At 33.9% G+C, this 19,669-nt stretch overlaps 1 protein-coding gene across 4 annotated transcripts in view; it reads left to right on the forward strand.

Annotated features, from left to right (window-relative positions):
* Nucleotides 1-19,669, forward strand: part of PHTF2 (putative homeodomain transcription factor 2) — a 147,578-nt gene that overhangs the window by 69,598 nt on the left and 58,311 nt on the right. For all 4 annotated transcript variants that reach the window (XM_057504436.1, XM_057504435.1, XM_036892458.2 and 1 more), the window contains 3 exons: nucleotides 9,083-9,139; nucleotides 14,675-14,744; nucleotides 15,306-15,464. In XM_057504436.1, the coding sequence (XP_057360419.1) occupies nucleotides 9,083-9,139; nucleotides 14,675-14,744; nucleotides 15,306-15,464 (286 nt within the window). The remainder of the gene's footprint in view (nucleotides 1-9,082; nucleotides 9,140-14,674; nucleotides 14,745-15,305; nucleotides 15,465-19,669) is intronic.

Genomic DNA, 19,669 nt, shown 5'->3' on the forward strand with positions numbered 1-19,669 from the left:
ATTTCAAAGAGTATAATATTGTATTATATAAATACACTATTATTTATTAAAGCCTTCACCCATTTACATACAGCATTTATGTCACTGAACTAATCTCTTATTTCTTTAACTGCTTTATAGGTAGATATTTCTGAGTAAACAGAAAGGAACGTTTTCAGGCTTTTGAGACACCAGTCCCACATATATAACAAGTCTCCCATCTCAGCTGCTGTCCCACCATCCTGTAGACAAATGTCCTCTTCATCATATTCAAGCCCTTTATTCTAGACTTAATCTTTCTTGGGCCCCAACAACCTACATCAGGATATCCTCCCAAGTGTATGTGCTCCTCACTCTGCTTGAGTTTCAACATTCAGCACCCTGTGCTGGGTCACCCCCACATGTGGTCACCCTCCTCACCCTGCCCTGGCTCTGACTTCTTTATATCCCACTTGGGCTGGTACCCATACCTAGCCACCCCATGTGTCAGACTCTCTTACACCCTGCTTTGGGGTCCCATAGCTCTGCCCCATCTAATGGCTTTAGCACAGAAGTGTTCAAGAGAAGCAGGGGTAAACAATAAGGAAGCTGTACAATTTGAAGACTTACTGTGGGGCCTTGCCAAGTGCATAGCATCTTGCCTGGCATACTGTAGGTATTTGGTGGCAGGGGTGTGTGTGTGTAATTCTTCCCCTCCTGAACCTGGACTCTTGAGCTTTGGTAGTAAAAGGAAAAATACAAGCATAACCCAGATGACTGCTTCTAATAACAACTCAGCTGCATCTTCCCCTCCTGATCTAACCCTTAGTTGATACTGTATTGTCTCCCTGAGTGGTTGTTTCTTACCTTCTTTATTGTCCCCCATTCCCCAATCTCCCCAGCTTCCATGTCAGCTAATGGCTTTTCCTGCTATTTAAATGAGATCAAGATTATTTGACACGAACGTGTTTAACTGCCTAACACCTGAAAATGTTTCAGTATTTTAGCTTTCCTCACTTTACCTTCTTTCTCGAAACTTTGTCCTTGTTTGGTCTGTATTACAGTATATTGTCCTGCTTCTCTTCCTACCTAATTTTTCTAAGTCTTGTTATCTGACATTGGTACTTCTCCCTGCCAGTTGAATATTTATCCTTTTTAATATTTTGTTCTACTTCTCCCTGCCAATTGAATACTTATCCTTTTTAATATTTTGTTCTTGATCTCCCAAAGATATTGTTTCTTTCCTTAGGTTATCAAATTGATCACATAGTATCCAAATACCTGGTTTATGCTGCTGAGTTCCAAATTTTGTACCTTCCCAACTCTCTTGAATTCTACCCATAATTCTTAGCTGTCTGATGGCTCTAACAGCTGTTTTCAAACCTATTTTTAATCTTTGTCATAGTTAATGATATCAGTGCAGTCCCAGGTACTGAAGCCAGTAGTTTTCATTTTTTTCTCTTTCCCATGCCCATATTCAGTAAGTTTCCTGTTCTTATACATACTACCTCACAAATACTGTTCTTTTTCAGACCATCTCTCAGTGATATATAGTACAATAGTGCTCACTTCATTCTGCTTTAAATGCTAACTCTCTGGAGGTATTCTCTTTGGATTTGTAACTTCTTAAAGGCACAGTCTACCATAATCATATCTTTGTTGAATTAAAGAACACACCTCAAGACTTTTTTCTGAACTTGAATCATTGTTTTACTGTATCATTAACTGGCTTTCCCTAGGCAGTAGGCACTTGTTCATGATTCACGATTTGATTATTTGTATGTGACTTAGTCGGGTTAATGCAGGTAAGGGTGAGGCTTTAGATGATGCATAACCTGATAATATGCAGGAAAATTTTAAGTAGTTTTAGCTGTCATTACTTATAAAGAAAGGAATCTTTGCTAATGAGATGTAATTAAATTGATTTTGAGCAGTTTCAGTTGCTTTCTTACCAACTTAGCCCTCTACTCACAGTACTTTTCCATGAGAAAATGATTCCAAAAGCATCTAGCCCAGTGCCTAATGCTAGATTTTAGTATCTGCAGATGAGAACTTGTTTTCAAACTTTGTTGTTTTTATCCAAAGGTTAGAGGTTAGTTGGATATGTACTTTAAAGTTGTTGACTTCTAGAAGTCTGTTTTCTTACTTAAAAAGTTATATTCTCCCCTCCCTAAAAAGATTTTATCTTTTTAAGAAGTTTTATTTTTTCATTTACCTTCTACTCAAGCAGCTTCACTTTTCTATAGTAACATTTTTTGGTTATGATCTGATTCTGCATATGGCAGAACAAATGGCAGTTGAAGCAAAGAGATTGTAAAGAAACCTCTGGTTATAATTATTGATATATATCCCATGATTTAGACTACTTTCCGCATTTAGGTTATCTTAACTTTGAATACTGATCCATCTCAGGTTGGCCTTTCCCTCAATAAACACTCGAATTACAGGGGAATATTTTAGTGACTATTAAAAGGCTTCTGTGGTTTGATTTACATGGTTTCTAGAGTTCTAAGAAAAGACCGACTCGGAGAAGTTAAAAATTCGGTAAAATAATCTGGTAGTTTTAAACATTCAAAAGAGTTACTGGCTCTTGCTGTGTCCTCAGACTATATCTTTTTGTCTGGCATCATCATTCATTGTTTATATAGTGTAATTAAATGATTCAACTTCCTCATTTGATCTTCATCATTAAAGTCACATGAGTATGGACTTCTATAGGGAGTGTGTGTATGTAATGGGCAGTCAAAAACATTGGACAGTACGTTGACTAAAATAGAACGTTGTGAAAAAAAAGAGAATATAATAGAATACATAGAAAAGGAGAGATAGTGGGAACTGCTATGTAAGATCACAGGCTATATGCAAGGCTTTTTTTAGGAGCAGTTACAAGGACTGAGAAATTCCTAGGCATTCATTCTGCAGACAAAGTTGTTTGAAATGCAGTAGTTATAAGCAAAAAATAATGAAAACATGTTTAATAGTCAAAGCATTGAGAGATTTACTTTTTAGCTAAAATTTTTTAAAAAAGACAAAACAATTAGTTTCAACTAATTCTGAGTAGAGTTTTTTCTGAAGGCTAATCAATAGTCCTAATGGTTTTAAGTGACCCTAATTGTTTCTTCAGTATGTTTTAGCAACATGAACAAAAATATTGAGTGTAATTTGAGAATATCCACCATGACAAGATAATTTTGGGGATAATAGATAATACATCTTCTTTCATTGGTTGTTCAATTTTTCTTATATATCAAACTTGTACATAGATTATGGTGAGAGTGAAAGCCATATATATAGTTTAGGTGTCTGAGCAAATGAGATTTTAAGTGTTGACAGCTCTGTTTACATTTATAAACTGTAAACAATTCTAAAAATATATTACATTGGTTATTAAGAAAATGACATTTGTCTCTACAACCTTGTTTTTGCTTTCTTCTTTTGTACCTCTTGCTAAGACATTTCTAGCTACCCTTGATGGTTCTTTTTTTTTCATAGTAACATTCATTTCCCTCCCTGTAGTGGTACATAAAAAAATAGCCTATGGCCATCCAAATCATCATTGTTGAGTATAAATACTGTCATAAATTAATTTAAATATAGTTCAACTTTATCAATCTAAAAATGGCATAATTGAAGCCTGGAGAGATTGAGATTTGCCAAGAGAGGGAAGAACAAACATTTATGGAGTATCAACTGTATATCAGACACCATCTTTATAAATTTTAGTTCTGTAAAGTGTGTTTTCTTGACTCCATTTTACAGAGGCTCAGAGGTCAAGAGCTTATGCAAGACGGTAAGGCTAGTCATGTCGAGGCCAAAAGAAAATCCAGTTCTCCTGTACAGTGCAGGGTCTTTTCCCTGTCAGCAAATGTTAGGAGCTGATTTATTAAGATGGCGGGAAAACAAAGGATTAAAAACAAACACTCCAAATATAACAAAGTGTTTTCTGATTGATAAATTTTATTTTTACAAAAAGACTTAAAGATAAAAAGTTATCTTTAGTTGTAAGCTAGTAAGTCACTATTAAAATATGGGACTTGTCATGGGTGTAAAAGCAAGATGACCTTTGCCTTTAGGGTCTTCTGATTGCTGTGCATATGCAAAAAATAGTCACAGAAAAATTACAATATGTTTGCTATCAATTTAGGGGTGGGAAGGACCACCAAGGGCATAGGGATCTCTTTTTTTTTTTTTTTTTACTTTTTCTTTTCTCTCTTTTTAAAGGAGAAAGAATCTCAAGATTCTGTAATGTGACCTCTTGCCTGGAGGGTACTCTGTGCTTTCTTGCTAAGCAAAGGTAGACTGCCTTTGTCCTGGCAGGTGACTGGCTTCTGATGTTTGTTGAGTGGGCCATGCTTGGAAGTGATTTAGGCTATGTTAATTTTTTGAATTAAATTTGGTGTTTGAGAGAATTAATAGCTTTTCTCAGTTTCTGAAATGAGATTCCAAAAAATGAAGCTGAGCATCGTAGTAGTAAGAAAAATTAGGACTTTGACATTTATTGTCCCATGTCTGTTCATTAGTTAAGGAAATTACGTGCTTAAAATATGCGTGCAAATATGCGCTTCTTTTTGCCCTGCTTATATTTATTTGTGAACTCCATAAACCTTTTATTTAAGCACTTAATTTAATTAAACTCTTGGTAACTACTTTTTTGAAGCAAGACACCTTCTCTTTAGTCTCTTGATAGCTGAGCCACTGCTGTTGTGAATGTGATAACCTAAGAGGTAATCAGATCACCTAGAATAGCTTTTCACATTGTTTTCCAAAGATACTTCTTTTCTAGAATTCCTTAGTGATACATGTCTCCCATTTCACCATCTAATTATCTAGCTTTTCACATTTGTATTCTTGATGCAGTCATATTCATTAAAAATTTTTTTTCTCTTAGAGCCAGAGCTAACTGTGGCAGATTCCTAGACAGATTCTCTGCCTACCAATCCTCCCCTCCCTTATCCCTCTACATCACTGACTTCCCCTCCATCTCCCTTCTCTGTCCTCCCCTCTTTTTTCCCCTTTTTCATTTTGTTTGTCTCAGTGTACAGAAAGAAACAATTGGAATATAGGTGGAGGGATGATTCCCTGTAAAGATACTATTCAGTGACAGAAACATTAATTTCTTAGGTAACTAGTTCAAATTACTTTGGAGTCTAGGACACCAGGATGTACTGCTTTATAAAAGTAGTACATATCCATTGTGGGAACAAAAAGTGATATAGTATCAGTGAATATAAAGCAGAAAGTAAAAGTGCTGCTCTCTTCTGTACCTCTCAGAGATAATCACTAAATGGTTTTCATATATCCTTCTAAATGTCTGCTATATATATTTACATATATATTTAATGTAGCATATTAGCTACATTAATTTCAAGTTTATACCATGTACATTTTCCTTTTATAACAGACTTCCATATGTGAGAAAGCATCTAATTAAACACTTAGTTCGATTTTAATCCACTTGATATTACCAAGTCATAATATCTTAATTTCATCCCTCTCTCTTTTTTTTTTCCTTAAAAAATTTTTTTTGAAGTAGTTGGCTAGATGGTCTTCCAGGAGTAGTGATGTTCACACTGATTGGGAATTAAATCCTCTGGGAAAAAATTTAGAATTGTCCTGACTATCATTATGGGGAGTATTTTGAGAGATCAGTGTAGAACTGCAATGTAAACCTGTTGTTGAAAATACAGATGAATATGTAGAGGTCAGTGTTTGGTCTTCTGGGACCAGGTTAAAAAAAGCTGACTGTATGGTCAGCACTGCTGGTTGGTAAGAGTATACCAGAGGCTTAAGGTGTTAGGCGTCTTTGGGAATAATAACCAGAGTGTTAATAAAATTGCTTACAATAGCCAGGCACCAGAGAATGAACTTCACTTTCTTAACATGTGCAAACCTGTTGTTGGCTACACATCAAAAATCAATCAGTATTTCACAATCTTCTCTTATCACACAATGGAAATAATGTTTTTCCCTTCCAGATCACCACTTAGGAAGAATATGGTTAGAAAGCCGTAGAACTACTCATAGACTAATTGCATTAGTCTATTTACCAACAAAGTATTATTTGCATATATGTCCTTTTGTTCCCGTATACTGTTATGTACTTTTCTGAACACTCAAAACAGTGGAGACATGGGGTTGGGGAGTGTGGGGCAGCGGGTGTACAGGAGAGCAGTTAAGAAGTAGCTGAAATTTAGAAGTAACCAAAATATTACATTTTTTTTTCTCAGTTGAAGGATGTTTTATCTGATTAAAATCCTGTCCAGTTAGACAATTATTGCAGAGCTTCCTTTAGTCCTTTGTATGGCATTTAAAAAATAATGTAGTTATTTCTTTCTTATTTTTCACAGGGAACTATAATTGAACTTGGCCTTGTGATTTAATACAATAAAAGAAATACAACAATAGAAACAGCTATGAAGTTTAGATGACAAAGTCAAGTCTGCCAGGTTTTTGGTGTCAGAGTAGAAGAAAGCCTTTGGAAAACTTGTCAAGTTACTTGTTTTTAAATTTTTAGTACTTATGCAAATAATTCTTGATCCCTGACTCTAAGTCTTGAGAAAATGGTTGTCTTCTTTAGTCTGTTTCATTTCTTTTCTTGCTCTATGATGATTGGTCATAAGATTATATTTCTTTTAGGGGAAAAGCTTGTCCCCAGCCACAGGTGTCTGAGTTACATTTTGCCAGATTTCAGTGTGGAATAAAGTGAGGCTTTAGATCAGAAGGGGCCTTTAAAATTCCTTCCCTGTCCCTTCTAGTATCTTTCCACCATCCTGATTTTATGATGCTTCTGATATACTAAGCACATGTTCCAAGAAACAATTTTCAGAGCTAATTCGGTCTGAATTCATACTTAAAGAGTAATTTGTTAATGGCATATACATCACTAAGCAGAAATCTGAACATCTGAAATGCCCACATTTAGGTTAATGCCCACCCTCATATTAGTCTTCTTCAAAAATGTAATCTATTTGTTTATGTAACTAAAGGGTCCATTCTGGTAGTGTTTTCAAAATTTAAAAAGTCTGCTTTAAAGGAGAACACATGTCTCTGCTTGAAGAGATGTTTAATTGTAATTGAAAATTACACCTAGTTAAAAAAAATTAATACCCCACAAGATATTCTGACAGTACAAATTGTCCTTCTTCTCATCCATCAGATCTTTGACAAAAAATAGATTCTCCAGTAAAAAAAAGCCATCTTTATCCTTTTTATAGAAATACCCATCACCACCACTGCCCTTTTTTTTTTTAGGGCTGCATTCTACTAGTTGCAAGTACCTTACTGTAAGGTTTATTACACTTTCTGCACCTTTTAAAGCCTGGAGGTATTGTGTACCATGCTGGGGTTGCACTGAACCTATTTGGTCTATTGCATGTTCATTATTTTTTTTCCCCTGATATTAGAAGTATGGGACATATATTTCCATGTCCATATTCTTGAGTCATCTTGAATAAAAACAGTTCTTTTTTAAAAAAAATTTAATAATTCTTACATACATGAAAACAAAATACTGCCAAAATAATCATGAAAACATACTAGTAACCATTTTTTATTAGTTTTGGCTATTGTTTCACTAAAAATTATGCATTCCATTGGAATAGTTACACATTTTAAAAATAAGTTTTGATTGAATTAATCCCAGTCATTCTGAATTATCAAGTTCGATCAGAATTACTCTTATGAAATCTCTGTTCCTATATTTCCCTTTTCTGGTTTTAAGAAAGATAACAGATTGGATCAAAATTTAGAGGGTAAGGAGCAACTATTCACTCCAGGTCAGCTCTTCCATTAGGCCTAACCAGGTATTGCTTACCTAGGGCTTCGTTTTGACCCTGCTCGAAAAAGATTGATGGCAGATTTGCTTACGTATAAGTGAGTTGTTCTGATTATGTGGCTTGGTATAGGTGTTAGAAGATTTTAATTTGCAGGGTATATAATATCATAAAGTGATTTTAAAAATAAGATAGCAGTCACAGGAAAGTTATGAAAAAGAGAACAGAAATTAAAGGACCAGATAAATTAGTATAAGGACAATAATGTGACAATAAGAGAAAAGAGAAATCAAAGGCTCTTAGGGAATCATTTAATAAGTAATGTTATTCTACCTCCTTCATATCTGTCTTTAAATTATTCTTATATTCTTAGTTCTCATTTCTTGAAATGAGATTAAAAAAAATAATGTGTAGATAAAAGGACTTTAGGTAGAATGATGCTGTGAGTTAGGAAGTACTCTTTCCTTAATTTCCTCATAATATCTCTGGTCTCTAGCTGTCTCTAGTCTCTTAATTGTAATTATATGAAGTAATTTTAATTTCTCAGGATTCTAATTTTCAATTAATGAAAATCCTCAGTTAAAACTATAGACTGTTCACCCATTTCAGTGTCCTTTTGGATACAGGGAGTTAAGTGGAAACTGAAAACAGTGGGAGCTAACAGCAAAGAACCTGGGGATGAACAGTCAGAATGGTTTGTTCATCCTGCCCAGGTGAAAATATAGTTCAGAGAACTTTGTAGCATGTAAGAGTAATAGGCATAGAAGCTGCAAAGAATTATATTCCTTGATGCTTTCCCTGTATCTTCAACTGGTTTCATGACTTTATTTTTCAATTTAAAACTTAATCCCAAGTGGTAGTTGTGGTCTACATATTTATGAATTTTTAATTCTGCAGAATGTTGACATTTTTCTCTTTAAAAATAACTCCATAAAGGATTTACTACTTGGGAGTTTTTTTCTTGACTGTACCAGAGCTTCACAATTGTGTTTATTAAAATAAAGGATTCCCTGGGGCAGTGGTCTTCAAACTTTAGTATAGTATATCAGAATCATCTAGACAGATTTTTAAAACATGAATTATTGATTGCCACACTCATAATTCTGAGATGAGACCAGACAGTTTTCATTTCTAAACTAGTTCCCAGTTGATGCTGAAATTGCTGGTCCTGCTTGAAATCATACTTTGAGAATCAGTGTTGTAGAATGTTGATCAAAGAAGTCTGAGACAGAGCTGAATCTAATCTGTGCTGAATGAATGAGTTGCTTACAAAGCAAGCAGAGTTATGCCTATTGGATTGGATTGGTACCAACAATAATCATTTAACGTAGTATTATCTTTTATTTTCATAGATTGGAGCATATGATCAACAAATATGGGAAAAATCTGTTGAACAAAGAGAAATCAAGGTAATATGTTTATTTCATTTTGTTTATAATCTGAAACAGTTATATAAATTGATATTAACCACATTTTATTTAATATCTTTTCATATACTTTTAAGGTATAAGTTAATATTACTTAATTACTTATTCTATCCAAACTTTTAAATAAAGAGGTAGACTCTTTTATGATGGCATAGTCATTTGTCTTTACCTCTGGTGATTTTTTTTTTTTTGCTTTTCAGCATCTTTCTGTTCTTTTCTAATGATTATTTTTTGTCAGCTCTTTTCCCCTTTCACTTGTCACCTTATACTTCTAGTTTGCTTTTCCTCCCCTTTGATGCTGTCATTGCTCTGTACAGTTTATTAAACTGGTAAGTGTTCCAGGATTTTTCCCACCTGAATGATCCTGTGCAAGTGCTGCTCTGCTTAATTGAGATACGCTTTTTAGTGCTACTAACAGAATGACTTGGACGCAGATAAAGTTGCTGAAAAGTTGGTCATTTTTAAAAGAATTTATGAAAGTAAAGCATTAATTAAATGTTTTCATAGTAAGTAGTTTCTTCTTGAACATGTAATCACTTAGGCTGATAGGACATTCTCATAGACAATTTTGCTAGCATGAAAACTATTTTTTAACTAAATTTGTTCTATTCTCAGCAATCATTCTTTATTGGTACTAAGATTTAAATTTTTCATTTGCATAGATAATACTAATCAGTGTGTACTTGCACGAGCTAAATTTAATCTGGTTCCAGAGAATGTTACTTTAGTTGCTTGACATTTTCTATTTTGTACAGTAAGGTTTAGGTTACATTGAAAACCAATTTCTATAGTTACTTAAAAATCTGTCCAAAAAAATCTTAGTGTTTAGATGACTTAATCATATATAATAAAGAACAAGATTATTTGCCATTTGTCAATTTTGATCTTAAATATTTTCATTAATTAGTACAGTTAAAGTTGTAGTAAGCATCTGCTATTTGTTAAATATAGGATTAAATCATGGTGACAAAAAGATGAAATAGATTATAATTTTGTAGGTGAGATACGTAATTACAAATGAGATAAGTTCAATTAAGAGGGTTATGTAGGGGTCTATTGGGAGCACAGCAGGGAGCAGCTGTGGGGATTCACAGAGGAAGCAACTCATGAGCTAAGTTTGACAGACATTAGGGAGAATGAGGAAGACATGCCAGAAGAAAGAAGAGCATGTGAAAATACACATGAAGGAAGGAAGGAGCCTGACTGATTTAGGAATTCTCAAAGAGCTTTATTGGTAATAAGTTGGATGGAGGAAGGAAACGAGGATGGTCAGGAGTAAAACTAGAAAGGAAAATGGAAGTCAGATCATGAAGGAGCGTGACTGCCTTACCCAAGAGTCTAGACATGATCTGGAAAACAATGGGGGAAATATTGAAAGATTTTAAGTAGAAAAAGTTACCCAGTTAAATTTATATTTTAACTTCACTCAGGCAGTGTTGTGATGGGAAATACTAGAAGAGGAGCAGATGTAGAAATATCCAGGTGGTACCTGGGAGTAGATTTGGGAGTCCTCAGTATTTAAAGTGTGTGTGTGTGTGTGTGTGTGTGTGTGTGTACGTACACGTATGTATGTATGTACATGCATATGTTTTATCTTATATATTATACCCATTATATAGATACAGCCTTAGGCATGAGTGGATGATGATAGAAAAAGGCTGAGAAAGGAACCCTGGGGAATACCAACATTTACTGGGTAGGTAAAGGAGAAGATGTAAATGAAGGAGAAAGAGAAGTGAAGATCCATGAGACAGTAGACTGCAAAAGTATCATGAAGAGTTGGTATAGTCAAGCAAAGAGCAGCAGGGAGGTCTAGCAAGATGCCTTAAAATATTTTATTCTCTTTGACAGTCTTTAACATGTTGGACATGGAATATACAGTACCTTGAGAAGTTGTGTTACTAGTTGGTACATTTGGATGTTTTATGAAATTTAAAAACACATATATATATGAATAAATTTTAGTTTTAAGCCACTCATAACAAATTATGTTTCTTGTATAATTTCCTCATTTTTAAAAGAACTACTTCAATGCCTAAACTGAAGTAAAGGAAGGATATTAGCTGTTAGTTGGTGCACTGACAGGATGAATTTAGGGAAGGCTAAGACCTATAATTTGTTTCTGAAATATGTCTTCCTTATAAAAAGTACTTTGTAGTAATAATTGAAGAATTAGAAACAATATTAAAACTTACTCTTTTATTTTGAATTGGAAGAGTCAACTTATTGACAAGCCTAAGAACACATTCCATTTTTGCTAAACATGCTAGTGGAGGTGAATTATTTATAGTGTAAAATAGTTTTGCATTTATTCTAAGGAAACTAGAGAAGTCCATAACTGTGGTGTATTAAATGTTAATATTCAATTTAAAGAACAACAATAATACTGTACCTGTTGCTTAGAGAACACTGTACCAAATGTATTTTGTCCTGTGTAAATGATTCTCTTATCATCTGTCAAAGCAGTGAAAAAAGTAAAAATAAAAAAACAAAAGAAAGCCATGAAAATATATTTCTTGGAAATGCTTATTTTTAAAATTAAAAACCTATAGTTGATATGTTAAAGCATAAAGTCTTTTGTAAGCTGCAAATTATTTTTCCTTAAATATTTTAGAAATTATAACTGAAAACTTTCATTTTCTGATCACTATGACCCAAATTTAAAAGTAAGTGAGAAATTTCCCTGTTTTTGTACCTGCTAGAGTTTTAAAGCTTCAGCAAAAAGAACTATGCTATTTAAAGTCATTATAGAGGAAAAATGGAATGTGAGGGGATTAAACAGGATTTCCGGAAAGTGAAACTCATGGTTATGTCCTTTGATGGAGTCGAAGTATTCTAATAGTCCCATGCATGGGAAGTCTGCATCATTGAACAGGAGTACTTTCTAAAGTTAAACAGCCCTTTAAAAAAGCTTTTTGGCTCAACATTATCAGTGTAAAAAAATCCAAAGCCTCATACTATTTTTGTCATTGCACTTTAGGAATGTACTGTAGGTGTTTAAATGTATATTCAATAAAGAATATCATGGATTCTTGGGGATTAATTATATTGGTAGTACTTGATTATTTCTACTTTCTATTTTAATCATTAGTTTTTAAAATCTTTTTTTTAAACTAACTTAATTTTCATTCTGTGTTCACTTCAACTTCTTGAAGATCTATAATTATAGTTAGTACTGAAAGCTATGCTATTTTGTGTAAATACAGTTTACTCCAAACCAATTGAAAATTCTTTAACTTAAAATTCATACTTAATTAAAATCAGATTTTATGAATGCTCACATCTTGGTGCTAATATCTTTTATTTTTGTGAATAAAATCATTGATGTTAGTAGAATTTAGCACTTAATTTTTTCTCTGTTTTCTTTTTTTAAACCCTCTATTCTGTTAGGCTGCTTTGAAGGGGAAGTTTTCTCAAAACTGGCAATTATGCTCTGACTCTACAATGTAGCCCAAAGTAAATGTTTTACTGGAATATAAAATAGGAAATGAACCATAGGAACCATATTTCATAGGAAATATGAAAAGGGTCAAGCAGAATGAGCATGTTGAAAAACAACGTAATTGTATACACCAAGCTAATTTAACACCTGAACCAGTATAATATTGTATATCAACTATATATAAAATATAAAAAATACATCAAATAAAATCTGGGGAAGAAGATAATTTACTGTTGCTTTTATAAGGACTATTAAGTTCTTAAAATAGTCTTGGTAAAAATTTTAGGTATACAACAGTAAATTAAGCTTCAAATTTGTCATAAAACATTGGAAATGTTTTCAAATTGTTAGGGAAAGAATATATAAAAGATAAAATATGTTACTAGTGCACTTAAGAACACTAGACAGCAGTTAAGCGCTATACTTGGGGGCCATTTAAAACAACAGAAAACACACACAAAAAATGCAAAAAACATAACACTTAATAGACTGTGAAAGAGATACTTATTTATGGTATGAGAGCTGAAACTAAAAGTCTGAATGTTGCCTTGTTTGACCTCAGCTGGAAATGTGCACTTTGGGTGACTCAAATTTTTTGCCACTCTCACTCTGCACTTGTCCACAAATGACTGCAAAAGCACAACACATACTGGTTTGGAGTACAAATAAATTTTAGTGAATAGGTGAATTTACAAATATGGAATCAGTGAATATGAGGATTAACTGTATGTAAAATGGTCATGGCTGTATCTTCAAACCTGACTTTTCTTTCTCTTTTGTTTTTGTGTCTCTGGGTGGTTTGCAACTTCAAGTGGACAGACTATTTGAAGGAGTTCAGATGTTAATTGCATCTTGACTTCAGGGTACAATTTTTGTTTAAACATCTCAGTTAACTCTGGACTCAGATGCTGTCCTCTTGTTTGTTTTAGATGCAAACAGTACTTACTGAAAATTTTTATTTTAGGGTTCATTGTCACTTGGATTAGGACCAAACAAAGGATTATTATAGTTAACTTGGTTAATTGAATGAATAATAAGCAAATCATGTGTCATCTCTCAACACTTGGCTCCTGAGGAGTTTAGTTTGAGCTCTTCTAATTCATAACATCCTAGTCGTCAGTTATGAAGTGTGACTTATTTTTCTATAGTTTTTTCCCATGATTTTGATCTCCACCCCTACTCCCACTCTGTATACTGATGGTTAGAAACATAATCTTGTGTTCAGTAATTCCAAGGTTAAACTAACTCAATTCGTGATTCCTGCTTTCCCCTCCTCCTGGGCATGACGTCTAAGTTCTGAGGTGACTAAGTGGCATTGTAGTCTAGTTAGTGGTTAGCATGTGAACACAGCAGTGACCCTCAGGTATGCATCATCCTTCTGGGTCTCAGCTGATACCTCCCCTACGTGCTGGCATCTGCTGAGAAGTCTGCATCCCTGTCTGTCCTCAGCTCTGTGATCTGCTTTCTGCAGCAGTGCCCCCAGCATCCTACCTTGAGGGCCCTGCAGGGCCACTGCTAGCCCAGCCAGCCTCAACACTCTCCTTTGCAAATCTAGTGCCAACACAGTGTCCTTGGACGTTCTCAGGCTATACCTCCAAATTGATTGGTTGCAATAATGTTTGTTTTAAAATTTTACTTTTGGTAATAAACATTCCTCGCTTGTTACACACATCCCTAAACTTACCCTTTTGGAAAGTAATAAAATATATTACAGTACCACAGTTTGTTCCATTTGTAATGAATATATAACACCTTATGTTTTTGCTAGTATATTGCTGAAAGTTTTTTTTTAATTGAGATCTTTAGAATTTTATTATTTGCTGTTTGGGGCTTTAAAATATATATATATATGTATATATATATTCCAATACTATTTTTTAAATTGAGATGTAATTGACATATAACATTATATTAGTTTCAGGTGTACAACATGATTCGATATTTGTATACATTACAAAATGATCACCACAATGTCTGGTTAATATCCATCCCCATACATAGTTACAATTTTTTTTTCTTGTGAAAAGGACTTTTAAGGTCTACTCTCTTACCAATACACTTTAAATATATTATAGGGTTTAAAGAATAAACCAAAGAAAACAGCGCATGTAAAACCAGACCTCATAGATGTTGATCTTGTAAGAGGTGAGTCTTGAATATATAAATCCTTAATGTAGCTAGAAATTGACTTTTAAGAAACAGAATTCCAAATGGGTTAATATGTTTGCAAAAATAAAAGCAATATGAGCCTAAATGAAGGCAGTAATAATATAAGAGAGAATGGAAGCATTTAAATACCTTGAGCATTCTGTCCTCCCACTAAAGATCATGCCAACAAGTAGTAAGTATAAAAGAGAAGCAGCTTGTGCTTGTGCAAACTCTAAGGTTTGGTTATAAAAATTAAAGTGATAATTTAAAATTTCTAACTGGAACTGACATTTAAACATTGTCTTATATTTATAAAATATGTGGGAGAATTCTGTTATTTCACTTAAAAATAGGGTTTTTTTCAAAGTACCTGAGTTAATATTACAGCATGAAGAATGTTTTTAAAATGTCTACTACCCCGGACTGGAAATTTCTCACTCATACTATAGTGCAAAATAAAATTAAACATGCTTTGTTCTTCAAATGTTGAATTTTTTTTCCTCTAAGAAAATGAAAGAATAATAAATGTACTCTGTCATTTTATTTTACTTTTTTCAGGATCTGCATTTGCTAAGGCAAAACCTGAAAGTCCTTGGACTTCTCTGACTAGAAAGGGAATTGTTCGAGTTGTATTTTTTCCCTTTTTCTTCCGGTGGTGGTTACAAGTGACATCAAAAGTCATCTTTTTCTGGCTTCTTGTTCTTTATCTTCTTCAAGGTATAATTAAGTAATAGAAATGCATTTTGCTTTTAACTTTTAGAGTGTTACATTTTTCAGGTTCCTAAGCCTTTTTAAAAAGCATACTACTACTATGTATGAAGATATACATTTATTGTGATATTTCATTAAATAAGACAGAGCTGGTTTGGTATTAAAAATATTTGAGAAAACAAAGCAGTTATTTTCTAATACAATTTTATGAAAATTTAAATATGAGAGTGGAAGAAAAATAAAAATTAAGAGGATTTTTAAAAATTAGGTGTCTCTTTGCAGTGACCCCCCCCACACACATACAAACCACACTAGTCTTTTTTTTAATGCAGCCTGTACAAGTTCATTTTTCCTGCCTCAGCCATGATTTATCTTTTAACCACTGTAATCTTAAACTACCCTCATTCTGTATTGAAATTCTCTATGCCATGCACTGTTCTAAGTGCTTTTTACAGATCCTCATTTAATTCTCACAACTAACCAGTGAAATAGGTACCATTATTATGCCTAGCTTATAGATTTGGGACCTGAAGGACATGAGCCCCAAAGTTACACAATCACCGAATTGCAGTAGAGCACAGGTTCAAGTGAAAGCATCCACACAGCTACATGCTCAACAACTCTTCCACTGCTTCCCAGCCTAGCAGTCAGAGCAGAGTACACGATCATAATCACAGCCCTGGAGGGTGTGTGCAGGCTTAAAGAAGAAACCACTCATGTTCCATCACTCTGACAAAGCAATGATTTTAATTTGGTTGGTACCCTTTCCGTTTTTAATGACTTAATTTTTTAAAAACATGATTGCAATTCTGAACGATTATTTAAGTATACTTTATTAACAAACTAAGGAAAAGATAATATCTTTTAAGTAAAATATAGTAAAAATGACAGACTTTTATTTAAGTCAAGTTTCTTTTAAGCTATTTACACACATGAAAGATAGTGAACTCTGAAGATTTTGTAATTTTTGTTAATAGAGTGGTGTGTGTGTGTGTGTGTGTGTGTGTGTGTGTTTGATTTAAGAAATGATATTTGTTGATTGCAGAATATTTAGAAAATGTAGGAGAAAAATAAATAAATAAAACCTACCCATAATCTTGCCTTTCAGTTTACTTTGTAACTTTTTAAATATAGTTTAGATGATTCAGTATAAAGAGTTGTATTATTTTTGCCTTATGTTGTAACAAGTATCAGTCTTTATAAATACAATTTTAAATTATTGGAAAATATCCTACCTGACATCAATATTAAATATTTTAAGTTTTTTGCTCTTTGCTGTTATGCTGAAGTGAACATATTTTTTAAGATTTTCTTGTATTTTGGGTTTATTGTGCTAAATTCCTAGAATATCTGCAATTAACATTTCCAAGGATTTTAATGCACAGTTTATTGCTTTCAAGAAGTTGACCTTTGTTGTTTTTGTTAAGTAGTGCCATTATATGATAGTTCCTTTAAGTGTATTTTTTTTATTAAGGTATTGATATACATGCTTATGAAGTTTCACATGAAAAAACAATGTGGTTATTACTGTTTGTCTTCTCTGTGCTACACTGTCTTCCCTGTGACCTCTCACACCATGTGTACTAAACATAATACCCCTCAATCCCCTTCTCCCTCCCTCCTTCCCCACCTGCCCTCCCACACCCCTCCCCTTTGATAACCTCTAGTCCCTTCTTGGAGTCTGTGAGTTTGCTGCTGTTTTGTTCCTTTAGTTTTACTTCGTCATTATACTCCACAAATGAGGGAAATCATTTGGCACTTGTCTTTCTCCACCTGGCTTATTTCACTGAGCATAATATCCTCCAGCTCCATCCACATTGTCATAAATGGTAGGATTTGTTTCTTTCTTATGGCTGAATAGTATTCCATTGTGTATATGTACCACATCTTCTTTACCCATTCATCTACTAATGGATACATAGGTTGCCTCCATATCTTGGCTACTGTAAATAATGCTGTGATAAACATGGGGTGCGTATGTCTTTTTGAATCTGAGAACTTGTATTCCTTGGGTAAATTCCAAGGAGTGGAATTCCTGGGTCAAATGGTATTTCTATTTTTAGTTTTTAGAGGACCTACATATTACTTTCCATAGAGGTCGAACTAGCTTACATTCCGACCAGCAGTGTAGGAGGGTTCCCCTTTCTCCACATCCTCACCAGCATTTGTTGTTCCTGGTCTTTTCACTATTGGCCATCCTAACTGGTATGAGGTGATATCTCATTATGGTTTTAGTTTGCATTTCCCTGATGATTACTGATATGGAACATCCTTTCATGTGTGTTGGCCATCTGAATTTCTTCTTTGGAGAACTGTCTCTTCATATCCTATGCCCATTTTTTAATTGGGTTATTTGCTTTTTTGGTGTTGAGGCGTAAGAGTTATTTATATATTTTGGGTATTAACCCCTTATCAGATCCGCCGTTTACAAATATATTCTCCCATACTGTAGGATGCCTTTTCTGTTGATGGTGTCCTTTGCCATACAGAAGCTTTTTAGTTTGTAGTCACATGTATTCATTTTTGCTTCTGTTTCCCTTGCTTGAGGATGTGCTTTCAGGAAGAAGTTGCTCATGTTTATATGCAGGAGATTTTTGCCTGTGTTGTCTTCAAGAGTTTTATGTTTTCATGACTTACATTCAGGTCTTTGATCCATTTTGAGTTTACTTTTGTGTATGGGGTTAAACAATAATCCAGTTTTATTCTCCTGCATGTAGCTGTCCAGTTTTACCAACACCAGTTGTTGAAGAGGCTATCATTCCCCCATTGTATGTCCATAGCTCATTTATTACATATTAATTGACCATATGTGCTTGGGTTTATATCTGGGCTCTCTAGTCTGTTCCATTGGTCTATGGGTCTGTTCTTGTGCCAGTACCAAATTGTCATGATTACTGTGGCTTTGTAGTATTGCTTGAAGTTGGGGAGCATAATGCCCCCAGCTTTTTTTTTCCTTCTCAGAATTGCTTTGGCTATTCGGGGTCTTTTGTGGTTCCACACGAATTTTAAAACGATTTGCTCTAGTTCATTAAAGAATGCTGTTGGTATTTTGATAGGAATTGCATTGAATCTGTAGATTGTGTTAGGCAGGATGGTCATTTTAACAATACTAATTCTTCCTATCCATGAGCACGGGATGTGTTTCCATTTGATGTCTTTAATTTCTCTCATGAGTGTCTTATAGTTTTCAAAGTATAGGTCTTTCACTTCCTTGGTTAGGTTTATTCCTAGTTATTTTATTATTTTTGATACAATTGTGAGTGGAATTGTTTTTCTCATTTCTCTTTCTACTAGTTCATCATTAGTGTATAGGAATACAACAGATTTCTGTGTATTAATTTTGTATTCTTCACCTTTGCTGAATTCAGATATTAGATCTAGTAGTTTAGGAGTAGATTCTTTAGGGTTTTTTTTATGTACAATATAATGTCATCTGCAAACAGTGACTGTTTAACTTCTTCCTTACCAATCTTGTTGTCTTTGATTTCTTTGTGCTGTCTAATTGCTATGGCAAGGACCTCCAGAACTATGTTGAATAAAAGTGGAGAGACTGGGCATCCTTCTCGTGTTCCCAATCTTAAAGGAATGGCTTTCAGCTTCTCACTATTAAGTATAATGTTGGCTGTGGGTTTGTCATATATGGCCTTTATTATATTGAGGTACTTGCCTTCTATACCCATTTTCTGGAGAGTTTTTATCGTGAATGGATGTTGAATTTTGTCAAGTGCTTTTTCTGCATCTATGGAGATGATCATGTGGTTTTTGTCCTTTTTGTTGATGTGGTGGATGATGTTGATGGATTTTCTAATATTGTACCATCCTTGCTCCCTGGAATAAATCCCACTTGATCATAGTGGATGATTTTTTTGATATATTTTTGAATTCAGTTTGTTAATATTTTGTTGAGTGTTTTTGCATGTGTGTTCATCACGGATATTGGTCTGTAATTTTCTTTTTTTGTGGTGTCTTTGCCTGGTTTTGGTATTAGAGTGATGCTGGCCTCAGAATGAGTTTGGAAGTATTCCCTCCTCTTCTACATTTTGGAAAATTTTAAGGAGGATGAGTATTAGGTCTTCACTAAATGTTTGATAAAATTCAGTGAAGCCATCTAGTCCAGGAATTTTGTTCTTAGGTAGTTTTTGATTACCAATTCAATTTCGGTGCTGATAATTGGTCTGTTCAGATTTTCTGTTTCTTTCTGGGTCAGCATT

This window comes from Manis pentadactyla, chromosome 7, assembly GCF_030020395.1.
Source record: "Manis pentadactyla isolate mManPen7 chromosome 7, mManPen7.hap1, whole genome shotgun sequence".
Lineage (NCBI taxonomy): Eukaryota > Metazoa > Chordata > Mammalia > Pholidota > Manidae > Manis > Manis pentadactyla.